At 41.9% G+C, this 13687-nt stretch overlaps 1 protein-coding gene across 2 annotated transcripts in view; it reads left to right on the top strand.

Moving 5' to 3' along the window:
- Positions 1-13162, top strand: part of KCNG3 (potassium voltage-gated channel modifier subfamily G member 3) — a 28139-nt gene extending 14977 nt beyond the window's left edge. For both annotated transcript variants that reach the window (XM_087823834.1, XM_087823833.1), the window contains exon 2: positions 11795-13162. In XM_087823834.1, coding sequence (XP_087679960.1) covers positions 11795-12440 — 646 coding nt within the window. In that variant the 3' untranslated portion in view covers positions 12441-13162. The remainder of the gene's footprint in view (positions 1-11794) is intronic.
- The last annotated feature ends 525 nt before the right edge of the window (positions 13163-13687 follow it).

The raw sequence follows: 13687 nt of genomic DNA, 5'->3' as shown, positions 1-13687 counted from the left end.
ATGTCATTGAAGAACAAGTAAATGAAAGAGCAGAATTTTTCAGTCTCTTTGAAGATAAAAATAAAGGCTTTTAAGATAAATTGTCCCTATTTCTCAATTAATCTGTATAATTTATTTAAATGTTGGTGTTTTAAGGCATTCCAGAAAATGCCTGGAGAATTTTCTTAACTATGAGTCTATTAAAAATAAAGCAAAACTTAAAACATTAAAAATGCAGAATTCCTTATGCCAATCAAAATGTGTTTTCCTTGACTACAGCTACCAAAAACTTAAGAAGCAGAACAAATCAGTCTGTGAAGTAAAAGAAACACATGTCCCACAAAGGTAGGAGAGGAAATGATGCATAAGACCATCACAAAGTCTTTCAGGCATGGAAGAAATATAGATTATAGTACCACGAACACCTGTGCACCTACTACCCAACTTTAGAGAGAGAAAAAAATACAGTTGAGTCCACTGGGTGCTGCTTTCCCGTTAAAATCTTTTTCTTTTCCACAGAAATAGCCACTTTCCTGACTTCAATGTATATCCACACATTTAAAAATACTTTTTATGCATGCTTGCATATACGTGTATGTATCTACATCAACTGTAGGGTTGTTTTGTATAGTTAAAGCCATGTTTTGTTAAACGGTATCATCAATGAAATCTACAGCTTGCCTTTTTAGCTCAACTTTATGTTTTTGAGACTTGTGCCTGTTGGTATCTGTAGCTATAACCCTTTTATTTGAACTACAATGTAGTAAGCATTGATATATTTGTTCTTCTGTCAGTGGGAATTTTGCTATTGCTGTAGTACTGCAACGAATAGTTTTGTTCATGTCTCAGTGCACATATAGGGAAGTTTCTTTAATGTATCTCCTAGGACTGGAGGTACTCTATTGAAAGGAATGTGCATCTCTCTCAGATGTTGTTAACAGCCCTGCAGAGTAGTTGTCCTGATTTCTTCTTTTACCGGTAGTGAATGAGTCCTGTTGCTACATCCTTGCCCTTCCTTCCTTCCTTCCTTCCTTCCTTCCTTCCTTCCTTCCTTCCTTCCTTCCTTCCTTCCTTCCTTCCTTCCTTCCTTCCTTCCTTCCTTCCATCCATCCATCCATCCATCCATCCATCCATCCATCCATCTGTTCTTAAAATATGTTTTTACCGATTTTAGAGAGAGGAAGGGAGAGGGAGAAAGAGAGAGAAACATTGATCGAGAGAGAAACATTGATCCGTTGCCTCTCACATGCACCCCCACCGGGGATGGAGCCTGCAAGGTGGGCAGTGCCCTGACCAGGAATCCAACTGGCAACCTTTCAGTGCATGGACTATGCTCCATCAGCCAGGGCTGGAAGATGGCCTCTTGATATTCCTCTGTTCTTAATTCTCTTACTAATGAATTGCTAACTAAATAAACGGAGTAGAATCCATCTGATAGTTATACATGGAGTGGGAACAGATTAATTCTCATGAAGAGATTGATTTTCTTGCAGCATTATTTACATGAATTTGTGTCTATGTGGGGCAATGGCGAAGGTGCGGGGGGGGGGGGAGATTACTGCACCTGCAGGATGAAGGGGGGCTCACCTGGACTGGAGATTGCAGGTGGATTGGGCAGGCAGGTGCTGATGGGTCTGGGTTTCTGTTGCTCTCATCTCTGGGAAGGTTTTTAGAAGTGACAGAGCCACAGATTTTGGGACTCTCCACTCATATGTTCGTGTCCACCTATAACATGGTCGTCTTCTAAAAACACGTTCCTTAGCGTCTGGTGAAGAGAAGCTACCCTGATGGCTCTGACTTCGAGAGCCTCAGGTGAGTCACACACAGAACCACCGATGGTTTCTTTACAGTCGGCCTGGAGCCACAGTCCTCGATTAGAGGAGGGTAATGGACACGAACACTGAAGTATGGTGCTGATGAAATTCTTTATGTAATTTCGCTCTGAAAAGATGCCGTTACACAAAGAGAATGGTTCAGAGTGGCCATCTCTTGTAACAAGATTTTTTGTGGGTGGTTTTCCGTTCCTCACTTGCCTTTTGGTTTAGGGACAGCCTCAGGGGCTCTGCCTGGTTCCCTAGGACCCTCACGTCTCTCCAGGGGGTTCAGGTGGTGAGAAATGTCTGCTCACATCCTTGTACCTGTGATTCTCTGTACTTCTCACAGGTCAATGGCAGGGTCTTGTTGAGGGCTCCTGTCATCTCTGCCTCACCATTTCATTTCATTGCATTGCATTGCGTTGCATTTCATATTTCATTTCATTTCATTATTTCATTTCGTTCCACCAGTTTGGACCTTCCATTTTTGTTGCCTGTGTCATGCTTCCTGACTGTGCACACCTTCCAGTCACCCCATAAACTCCTGCCTGATGGCTGTTACCACAGTACATTTGGCCTCTTCCCACTCGCTGGCCTGGCCGTATGCCTGGCACGCAGTAACCTCTTAAGAAATGCTTATTGAGTGAATGAATCCACCTGTCACCAAATTTAATGGGTTCCCTTTGCCTTTAAAGCTATAACTTGACTTTCGGAACCCATCAGCTTTGCCGTAAGGCTTCAGTGTACACACCCAGCCATCATTCCTGTAATCACCCCCTCTTCCCACAGCACGCCTCTGCAGCCAGGCGAGGCGCCGTGTTCTCTGAGCACCACGATGCTTTTCTGCCTGTGTCCCTTTTCCCACCTGGCCGCTCCTCTCCTTTTCCCAGCATCACTGCTTGGTGTGTGGCCTTTATTTTTGTGTTTGAATATTTTAGTTGTCCCCTAACCAGACCTGTCTGCAGTCTCTCCCCCAGCAGAAATGTTCCCGCTGCTGACCCGACCCCCGGGCAAGGCCACTCACTTTACCTGGAGCTTGTTTACAAAATAGGGATATAAATAGTGATGACCAACTTGTGGGCCCTAAAGAAAAATAATATATACTTAAAAGTTATTTTAAAAATCACATAGTTAATACTTGAATACATTCCAATTGTGAAAAAATCAACTATTCATAGATGCTTATAGTTAAAAAAAAAAAAAGTTTCCTACCGTTACAATCCTCTACCTGCTAAGCTCCCTCTGTCTCCTTGAACATCCACTGTTAACAATAGCCTGGCTTCTCTTCCAGGTACATGTGCCTATAAATATGACACGGTATATTTAAAGCATCAGCCTCAGAGCAGTTATTTCGATACATGGCACCCATCATTATTGCCATCAAATTGACTTCAGGCTCCAGTTTACCTTTCCATCTTTGTTATCTTTATCACCTGCTACCTCCCTTAGGCTTTTTACAGAAAATCTTTAAAATGTAATTGCAGATTTACCCAGCACTTTCCTGACTTTGCTTGTGCTGGCCTTCCCAGAATGCAGGGTGAAGCAAAGTAGGATTACAGTTGTGAGTCCATGAAACACAGAGTTTATTCTTGTATTGTTATTTATTAATGTATTATTTTCCATATGAACAACTGTAAGCCTACTTTTGTCCCACCTGTGATTAAATTGCCACTTTATCATCCCCCAGGTGAAGGAAGGCTAACCTTCTTTTGAACTTCATGTACATTGATGACAGCTATCACTACCTACGTTTTATAGTTGAGATTATATGGATAAGGTTGTTGTAGAGGAGGGGATATCCTACCTTTCATTAAGTTGTAAACTTTTAAAAGCCAAATTGTAACTTTTGTTGTTACTTTAAAGCTTTTATTTTGAAATAACTTTATACTCACAAGAAATCGAAAAAATGGTAGAGAGAGTTCAGTGTATCCTCCATGCACCTTCCCCCCAGTAATAGCATCTTATGTAACTGTAGTTCTATCTTTAATTCATCTTCCCAGGCCTCTTGGTGGCTCTGTGGAGCCTGGCATACAGTGAGGCACTGGTAAGCTTTATTGCTTGATGAATGAATGAGTGTGCTCCACCAGCTTGAACACATCCAGATTAATGGGTTGTCATCCCATCCTTACTCCAGGACTGGCTAGAACTGGCCTGTCTCTCATGAGGCCCAGACTGAAGGCGGGGATCTTTCATGCCCCCCTTTGTGAAGAGTTGACCTACCAGGCAGGAAAGATAAGAAAGGGTTCTGGAATATATGCCCACATCTGAGATTTATTTCAAAATGATACCTGAGGAGGGAAGTGGATGTGGGTGTGGAATTGGCTGTAGGCTGATGGTTGATGGGGCTGCCTACTTGTTGGTTTATAATGTCATTCTGTCTTCTTTTGTATGCGGAATAGTCTCAATTCACCATCTTAAAAGTTAAAAAAAAATAGTGCCACATTAATAAAGCATCATAACCATTTCTTTCTCAGGTTTTAGAATTCATCTCTCCTAAGTCACACTAGCAAGGCAGAGTTCCCAGCAAAATAGATGCTGTGGGCACACCTCATTTTAGTGTGCTTCGCAGGTGCTGCATTTAAAAAAAAAAGTTTTAATTGAATTTTTTAGAGAGAGAGGAAAAGAGAGGGAGAGAGAAACATCAATTAGTTGCCTCCCACACCCTGACCTAGGGATCGAACCCCCAACCTGGGGAATGTGCCCTGGCCGGGAATCAAACCGGCAACCTTTTGGTGCACAGGAGGACACTCAACCCACGAACCCACACCGGCCAGGGTGGTGGTGCATTTTTTTGCAAACTGGAGGCAAGACCCTTCACCAGCAAAAAATTACCATTGGCTTTGTTGCAAAACTTGCTTTGTTTTGGTGGTATGGGACCACGCCTGCAGTAGCTCTAAGGTACGCCTGTTCCTCAGGTTCGACCAAAGTGCACGTAATTCATGTTTTAGGGTTTAATATGGAATTGATTATGCCAGGAAGAGTCAGAGAGGGTAAGGATTATTTGTAGTGATTGCCTGTGAGTTTCACAGAAACACACTCTGATCTTTGGTGGAGATTGATATGCAATAGGTAGCCCCCTGCCTTAGCAGAGCAAGTGTTGTGGTCCTTGGATAGATAGCCAAGAATGTGGTGGTCTCTTTGTAGAGGGTCTTTGGTCCCTGTTTATTAAGAAAGTATATGGATCTGGTACCTGTGTTGCTGAAACAGAGGTCAGAGGAACAGCAAAGGATAAACTGCTGTGCAGTTAGGAGGCAAAGCCCCAGCTTACTCAGGCGAGGGAGGGAGCCGCATGTTCCTGTCTGCAAAGGAAAAAGTGAAAAAACCAAGGGCAGCCAAGTGGAGGTGGTTATAGGGAGGAGAGATCCTGTAGAATAGCAGCCCCTTAAAAACTCGGAGGAGGGGATCCCAGTCCTCTGCAGCCAATCCCCAACAGTGGAAGAGTGTATTCCTCTGTATACCTATCCACGTATCCTAAAGAATTGGCCATCCAGTACCAAATACATCAAGCAAGGAGCATAAAATAAGTATACATTGATTACAACTACAAGGGAAGACATGAATCCCAGCCAGGGTTCAATGTATTACATAATCAATGAGTATATATTATTAATCTGCCGTATATTTATTAGCTGTGTGGCATGAGCAGGTGACTTCTCTTTGCTTCAGTTTTCTCATGTGAAAGTGGGAGAAGTTACAAAACCTAATGCTTTCAGTTGTTATGAGAGTTGATAATACATGTAAATTTATAGGAAGATGCTTGGTACTTGAGTAAATGCTTATTGTGTGTTTTTCTCATTATTGATCTAGATTGGAAGATGAAAAGATATGAGTGGTACGACTTTTTTTTCTGTAAGGTATTTAAAGTGCATGAGGAAAAAAATCAACTTTTAAAACAAAATTTGCTTTTCCCCCCTATTTAACTTACAGTTGTGGAGAAAACACATGTAAGGACATGAAAGAGACTGTAGGTAATGTGGTGGTCATTGATGTGCAGTTCGTTGGATATTTTTATTGCACACTGTACGTGCCTGTTAGAAATGTGATTGGAAGTGCCTCCTCGCACATTTAAGTCAGAAAGCTTGGGGTCGGAAGGGTGTACCCTTTCCCACTGTGGCATTCCTCAGGTTGTTCTGGTGATTCAAGCTGCTGACAGCTCCATCATGGCGATTGCTCTTCTAGTTGGGCATGCTTTTTACTTTTTTTCAAAACAATTTTTTAAATTAGAAAAATAATATGTAACATGGTGAAGCATTTAACAATACAAAAGGGAATAAAGTAAAAAGTGAGGGGTTTTTTTTGGTCTAATTACATTTTAAAAAATCTTTATTGTTGAGAGTATTACAGATGGCCCCTTTTTCCCCCCATTGCCCCTCTCCACTGGTTCCCACCTTGCCCCAGTCCTTTACCACCCTGCTGTCTCTGTCCATCTTCCATCCGCAATGCATATATGCATATAAGTTCTTTGGTTAATCTCTTCCTGCCTCCGCCCACCCGCCCTCCTTCCCTCTGCTTTTGGTGTCATAGTCAAGAAATCATTGAGGGGGAGTGGGGAAGAAATCATTGCCAAACCAATGTCATGAAGCTTTCCCCTATGTTTTCTTCTAGGAGTTTTATAGTTTTTAGGTCTTCCATTTAGGTCTTCAATCCATTTTGAGTTAATTTTTGAATTCCAACTGAATTCAAACCATTTTTGATGGCAGGTTTCAATTATCCCTTAAAGGTCCTAGAAGAACAAAGAGGCTGCTTGTGGCTGTGGAGTGCTTATCCCAGGCCTTTGGGTTCTATCAAAGACACTTACGGTGTGCTGGACAAACACCTATTAAGCACTTGCTGAGTATCTGATGGGTTTGGAAAGTAAGGGCAGGAGATACAAAGATGAATAAGGCAGGGAACTCTCTGGGGTGATGTGAATGCTTTACATCTTGATAGGAATTTGGATTATAGAGGTTTTGCATTTGTCAGACTCTGTGAATGTACACTAAGGTGTGTGCATTTCATTGCATGTAAGGTTTACATCAAAAGAAAAAGAAAAAACAAATATTGAATTCTAGTTAATGATATGTACTCTGAAGTTTTTAGAGGGAAGTAAACTGATATTTGCAATTTACTTTAAAATGTATTAAAAAATAGATTAATAGATGGAGAGAGATGAATAGGTGATAAGCAAGTATATTTAGAATATTAATGAATTTGCTCCATGTTTGAAAAATTTTATAATAAAATGTTGATGGAGAAAGATGAAAAGATAGCACCTAGAGGGAGACTGATCCTTACCTCACACAGCACAGTTAATGGCCTCTATATCCTGTCCCAGCCTTTTTTGCGGAGGGGAGGTTGTGGGGGTAGATCTGGTTAGCACTAAAGCATTTACTCCCGTTTGGAACCTGTTTTTAAACTCCTGAGTCATTCCCAGATGTACCTTCAGTCATGAGGGATCAGAGTAATTCGAATGACTGATGATTGCCATTGTTGAGGTCCTCCAGTACCTACAGAAAGGAATACATTACATCATAACTTAGTGTGCAGTTACATCTAACTGAAACAAAGTTTCATGAAACTGTACTTTGATACACTCTGATTTTTTTTTTAATTTCTGAAAAAAATGTCAGTTTTGATTCATTGATGGATTAAGAACCGACAGTTTGAAAAATGCTGCTGTTTGTCATATATCATTTAGTATTAACAGGGAACACTGTCATAAAATTATTAGCATTTTCAAAATCATTAGCATGTTCCTTAGAACTTCAAAGCTCAATAGGTCCAAGTTTCATTACATGTGCCACTATAATTTCTTAGTTGTGTGACCTTGGAAAAGATGTTTAGCTTCTCAGCCTCAGTTTTATTGTCTGTAAAATGGAAATAGTAGGGGAAAGACACACTTCATAGAATTCTTGAAAAAGATTAAACAAGATGATACCTGTAAAGTACTCAGCACAGTGGCCCACAAGGCCTCAGTAAGTGGTAAATATTTTTATTGGCCATGAATTCATGAACTTCCTTATGCTTGGGCCTCAAAGGAATCAGAATGGGCCTCAAGAAATATGTTGTTCCCTATTACCTTCTTTAGTTCCTTTTTCCTATTTGTTTTTTATGGAAGTAACCTCTGGGAGGACCCAGTTGTTGGCCCTAGTGCTCAGTAAAACAGCACTCATTTTTCCAGCAGTTGCTGGTGGTAGCATTGGCAAGAGTGTCGTTTGGAAGCATGGGGAATGTTGGCAGGCTTAGTGGTGTTTGCTGTTGGAGACCGCCTCGGCATAATCCCAGGTGAGAGAGGGGCGGGGGTTTCTCACTGTTTCATCCCTTTAGCTTGGAATTCTGGCTAAGCTGCATCTGGCTTGGGGTGGGTGGGCAGGAGGAGCCTGGAGAGCCTCATTGTGGAAGAGCTTACCTCTTTGAAATTCTCTTTACCGAAGGATTATTCTGCACCAGTTGAATTTCTTCCTTTTTCATCTGAACAACCTTGGCTGCTGGTGGAAATAATTAAACAGAAAATGTTCTGGTATTTCTGGCACAATTTAAATTTTTACTCTTCTTAATTTAATAGAATCTTAGGATTTTAGGATTTTATTGCTGGGAGAGCCCTTAGGAGATCAGCGCGACTCTGCCACTTGCTAGGGGAGGGTCCTCCAGAGCTGGAGCAGGTCCGGCACTTTTGCTCATGTTAACTGCAGGACTGGAGACGTTTTAACCATAGCCACTCCAAGAAACCATTACTGTTACTACTCTGTGCGGGTCTGACTGACTGTACCAGTTTATTAGCTAGGATAGCAGCCCGTTTAGAGTTCTCAGTGGCTTAACACAACAAAGATTTATGTGTTGGTCGCATATCATGTCCAATCCCAGTCAGTTTCTTCTCTGCACAGACACTCAGGGACTTGGGCTAATAGGGGCCCCACCATCTCGTAGCCATTTAGGACACACGCCTTCCTGGTTGCCATGGCCGGGGGGTGGAATCAGCACTCACTCTCCTGTGCTTCTGCCCAGAGGTGATAGAGTCATTTTGCTCACAGCTCATCTGTCAGAACTGGTCACACTACCCTGCCTAACTGCAAAGGGGCTGGAAATATAGGGAACATATGGAATATTTGGTGAGCATTACCAGGGAGAAGTGATATATAGTAAATATATTTGTTAAACTTGTATATTGAAAAAATGTAGCTGCTGCTTCTCTAGATCTACCAAGTTTCATTGCTCCCCCAGTTTTCTAAGCCTCCAGGTTCATTCATAAAGGCTATGCTGGCAGCAGCTGTTACTGATGGCCTGGTGGGGACAGGGAAGCTGCTGCCAGCCACAAGGTAATGGGGTCCATGAGCAGAGCAGCAGATAATGCAGAAGAGAAATAGTGAGGGCAGCTCTGACTTCCTCTGCTGACTGTGTGGTAGGCTGAAAAATACCCCCCCCTTGCCCCCAAAGATACCAGGTCCTGATCCCTGGAACCAGTGGATGTTATCATACATGGCAAAAGGGCTTATACAGATGGGATTAAATTAAGGATCTTGAGATAGTGGGGTTATCCTGGATTATCCCAGCGGGCTCTAAGTGCTCACCAGCATCTCCAGAAGAAAGATGCAGAGGGAGATTTGACTCTGTGACAGAAGGGGAGAAGGCAGTAGAACCACCACAGAGGCAGAGACTGAAATGACGTGGCTGAAAGCCAAGGAGTGCTGGCAGCCCCGGAAGCTGGAAGAGGCAAGGAGTGGATTCTCCCCTAAAGCCTCCCAAGGGAGTGTGGCCCTCCCAACACTTCGTTTGGGCCCAGTGATACTGATTTTGCATGTTGGCCTCCAGAACTAGGGGATGATGATTTTCTAGTGTTTTAAGCCACCAAGTTTGTGGTAATTTTTTAAATCATCACCTGAGGATGGATGGATATATATATATATATATATATATATACACACATTTGATTTTAGAGAGAGGAAGGGAGAGAGAGAGAGAGAAACCGATTGGTTGTCTCCCATACACGGCCTGACCAGGGATGGAACCCGCAACCTAGGTATGCACCCTGACTGGAAATGGAACCTGCAACCTTTTGATGTACAGAACTACGCTCAACCAACCGAGCCACCTGGCCAGGGCTGTGGTAATTTTTTATAGCAGCCACAGGAAACTACTGTACTTGGGTTCCTACTTGCTTGGTGGTCAGTGGCTATTATTGCTCTTGTACCCAGTGCCCCGAGGATTTGGTGACTAGAGTGAAGACTGGGATACTGGGTGCCTGGGGAATGGGGTGGGAGTGAGAATTTTCCTTATATGCTCTGTTTTTACCTTTTTTTTTAAAGATATATCTTTATTGATTTCAGAGAGAGGAAAGGAGAGGGAGAGAGAAACAGAAACATCAATAATGAGAGCGTCATTGGGGATCAAGCCCACAGCCCAGGCATGTGCCCTGACCTGACCGGGAATCGCACCTCGATCTCCTGGATCCTAGGTCAATGCTCAACTGCTGAGCCACGCCCGGCCGGGCTGTTTTTACCTTTTAAATGTGAATTATGTGAATGTACTGCCTATTCAAGTAATAAGTAAAATTAATCTTTACAGCCCTGCGAATCCTACAGTAGGGAAACGTGGTTGATTTTGTGTGTCCATTTCCCTGAGTAGCATCCAGTACAACTTGTATTCTTTGACATGCATTTGAGGAATTCTTTTCAAATTGTTGCCCCGCAGGCCTTGACACCTCGCCTACTCCAATTTCTTCTCTTTCTCTTGTACTTCTGATGTTTGGGTCTAGGTCAACGATGGGAAAGAATTATGTGGAGAAAAATGAATGATGGTGTAATAATTATAACTTTTAATTTGAATCTAAAAATGTAATTTAATTAAAAATTACCTCAGAATCACCTCTCATTCTGGATCAAGGCTTCCTGACCGGTGTGGTGAAATTTCATTTTCTCAGCCTTGGGGACAGTGGGGAGGGGCTAGAGTGGCCAGAGAGGCCGCAGGCTAGTGGCTTCCTTCAAGACTAGAACCCCTTGATGCCAGGATGTTATGTAAACGTTATCTTCAGTTTCAGTGTGTGCGGTGATGTGGAAGGGTTGGGAAATACTGCTCTGGTAGGATGTGGCCTTATATTTTTAAAATGTATGTTGCACATAAATAGCTATGGAAAACAAACAAACTAGTTGGGTCTTTGGGAAAACCCCAGTGAGTGTTTGGCTCCAGTGCAGGAGTCCTCAGCCTTTTTTCCTCCGTGACACCCGTGGGATGGTGGCACTCTGCTGGTGACGGCACTGGCACTGCTTCCTGCAAAGCCCAGAAAGCTGGCTCAGCTTCAGTGTCTCCCACACAAAGCCAGAAAAGAAGCCAGAGTAACATTTTAGGAAATGATCATGAGTTCACTCTAATTTTTTTAAAAATTGATTTTAGAGAGAGAGGAAGGGAGAGGGAGAGAGAAACATCAATTGGTTGCCTTGTGCACATGCCCCTAATGGGGCTTGAACCTGCATCCTGGGTAGGTGCCCTGACCAGAAATCAAACCTGCAACCCTTCAATGCACAGGACGATGCTCCAACCAGCTGAGCCACACCAGGCAGGGGGAGTTTACTCTAATTTACCAAGAAATACATCATTGAGAGCTTGGCTCTGTCTGCTGTATAGGAACAGTGTCCTCTGACCTGTCTCATAACTGATACCACAGTTGAGAATCACTGTCCTCACAGAGTAAGTGACATTTCATATTGTGACAAGCTGAGTGTAAGTTCATTGCAATTCACCTAATAAGAGCTAGATGTTAAGTATCAGTGACAAGCAAAAAAAATTAATGGTATTACATGCAGTCTATAAGAACTTTATCAAGTTTAGTTTTCATTTGAACTGTAATATTTGTTGTTCTGTTGTGTCCTGGTGGGTCCAATGATGTTGGCAATGCTGTCTGTTCTTTATGTTTTCTGGAATAAGTAACTGAATTAATATGTCAGTGTAGTACTATCTGAAGAGCTCTAAGAGCTTTATTAAAATGCTTAAAAATAAAATGATCAATTCTGCTTTTGTTCTCTTGACAGGATAATTGAAGCTATCTGCATAGGTTGGTTCACTGCAGAGTGCATCGTGAGGTTCATCGTCTCCAAAAACAAGTGTGAGTTTGTCAAGAGACCCCTGAACATTATTGACTTACTGGCAATCACGCCATATTACATCTCCGTGTTAATGACAGTATTCACAGGCGAGAACTCTCAGCTCCAGAGGGCTGGAGTCACCTTGAGGGTGCTTAGAATGATGAGGATTTTTTGGGTGATTAAGCTTGCCCGTCACTTCATTGGTCTTCAGACACTTGGTTTGACTCTCAGACGATGTTACCGAGAGATGGTTATGTTACTTGTCTTCATTTGTGTTGCCATGGCAATCTTCAGTGCACTCTCTCAGCTTCTTGAACATGGCTTGGACCTGGAAGCATCCAACAAGGACTTCGCCAGCATCCCTGCTGCCTGCTGGTGGGTGATTATCTCTATGACTACAGTTGGCTACGGAGATATGTACCCTATCACAGTGCCCGGGAGAATCCTCGGAGGAGTTTGCGTTGTCAGTGGCATTGTTTTGCTGGCGTTACCTATCACTTTCATCTACCATAGCTTTGTGCAGTGTTACCATGAGCTCAAGTTTCGATCAGCTAGATATAGCAGGAGCCTCTCCGCGGAGTTCCTAAATTAATGCATTGCAAAGCAAGTCTTGCGCACACCTTGTTTGGCGGAAAGAACTGATGCTACTTCATATTCATGTGCTGCTTGCTCGGTGAGCACCCCAGTGTATTACTGTCATCATCGTCGTAGGATAAAAATTATCCTTCCCAGCTGAAGGGATACAACAATGTATTTATTGTGGAGTAAACAGGGTTGAGACTGCAAAGGAAAAGTAATGATTTCTGGAGTTAATTTTAGTATCTTATTTTATTTAGACTTATCTTCTCCTTGCCTTGAACAATTACACTTTTTTTTTAATCTTAAAGTATATTATTTGAGCATTTTAAAATGGAAAGCTGCTATTTTCCAAATGTTTTTCTATCTTATAAATGCAGAAGAAGCTTGGAAGTTATGGTGTTTTTTGTTGGAGAGTAACATTTTCTTCTCTAAATGTTTTATAATCTCCCATATCAATGTCAGAAGTATCCTGGAAACATATGCCACATGCAAGAACTGTTTAACAAATACTTTAAAAATTTGGCTGAATGTTAACTTTATAACGGAGCTACATACAAGCAGGAATAGCATTTGGAAAACTTTTCCAGCGTAGTTCTCAATTCTTGGATTTATTTTTGTTCCTCTTACTCACTTTATCATGCAGCTTCATGGAAGCTTGAGTATGTCCTCACTTTTTCATTTTGGATTTCTTTCATATCTTTGCTGAAATGAGTAAAAAGAGTATTTGAGAATGAAGAGAGCTTGTATTCTTTAGCATTTTATCGGAGTTCATTTCATTTGAATTCATGGCTGTTACTAGGTGATAATCTTCCTAACATTCAGATGTCCAAGCAAGAAGATTGCCACATAAGAGTAGAAGTAGTTTGACATTACAGCCCATATTTTTCTTCTGCTTTTTCTCTCTCACCTAAACAACATGGGTTTAAGTCTTACTAAGTGAAAGGATAATACCAAAGTCATATTTAGATGTTGTCACTGGATTACCATAAAAAAAGAAAGGAAATGAAATATTTTTTTACTCTTGGCTGCTGTGTCCTAAGCCATTCTAAGCCAGCTAAAAGCAACGAATACACAATTATTCAGTCTGTTCGCCACTATCGTGCATTATGGCTACACCAGCACTTCTTGCAACAATACTGAATCATATGCCACATGAACCTGGCTAGGTTATTAGGGCTAGATGTAAAACTGATGACTGTTTAGTGCTAAATTTAGCAAGGTGGATTAAGATTTTTGCTATGTTAATCAGCTGCCATAAAG

The sequence above is a fragment of the Miniopterus natalensis genome, chromosome 13 (assembly GCF_054644295.1).
Source record: "Miniopterus natalensis isolate mMinNat1 chromosome 13, mMinNat1.hap1, whole genome shotgun sequence".
In the NCBI taxonomy this organism is placed as follows: domain Eukaryota; kingdom Metazoa; phylum Chordata; class Mammalia; order Chiroptera; family Miniopteridae; genus Miniopterus; species Miniopterus natalensis.
This window is presented reverse-complemented; position numbering and strand designations above follow the sequence as displayed.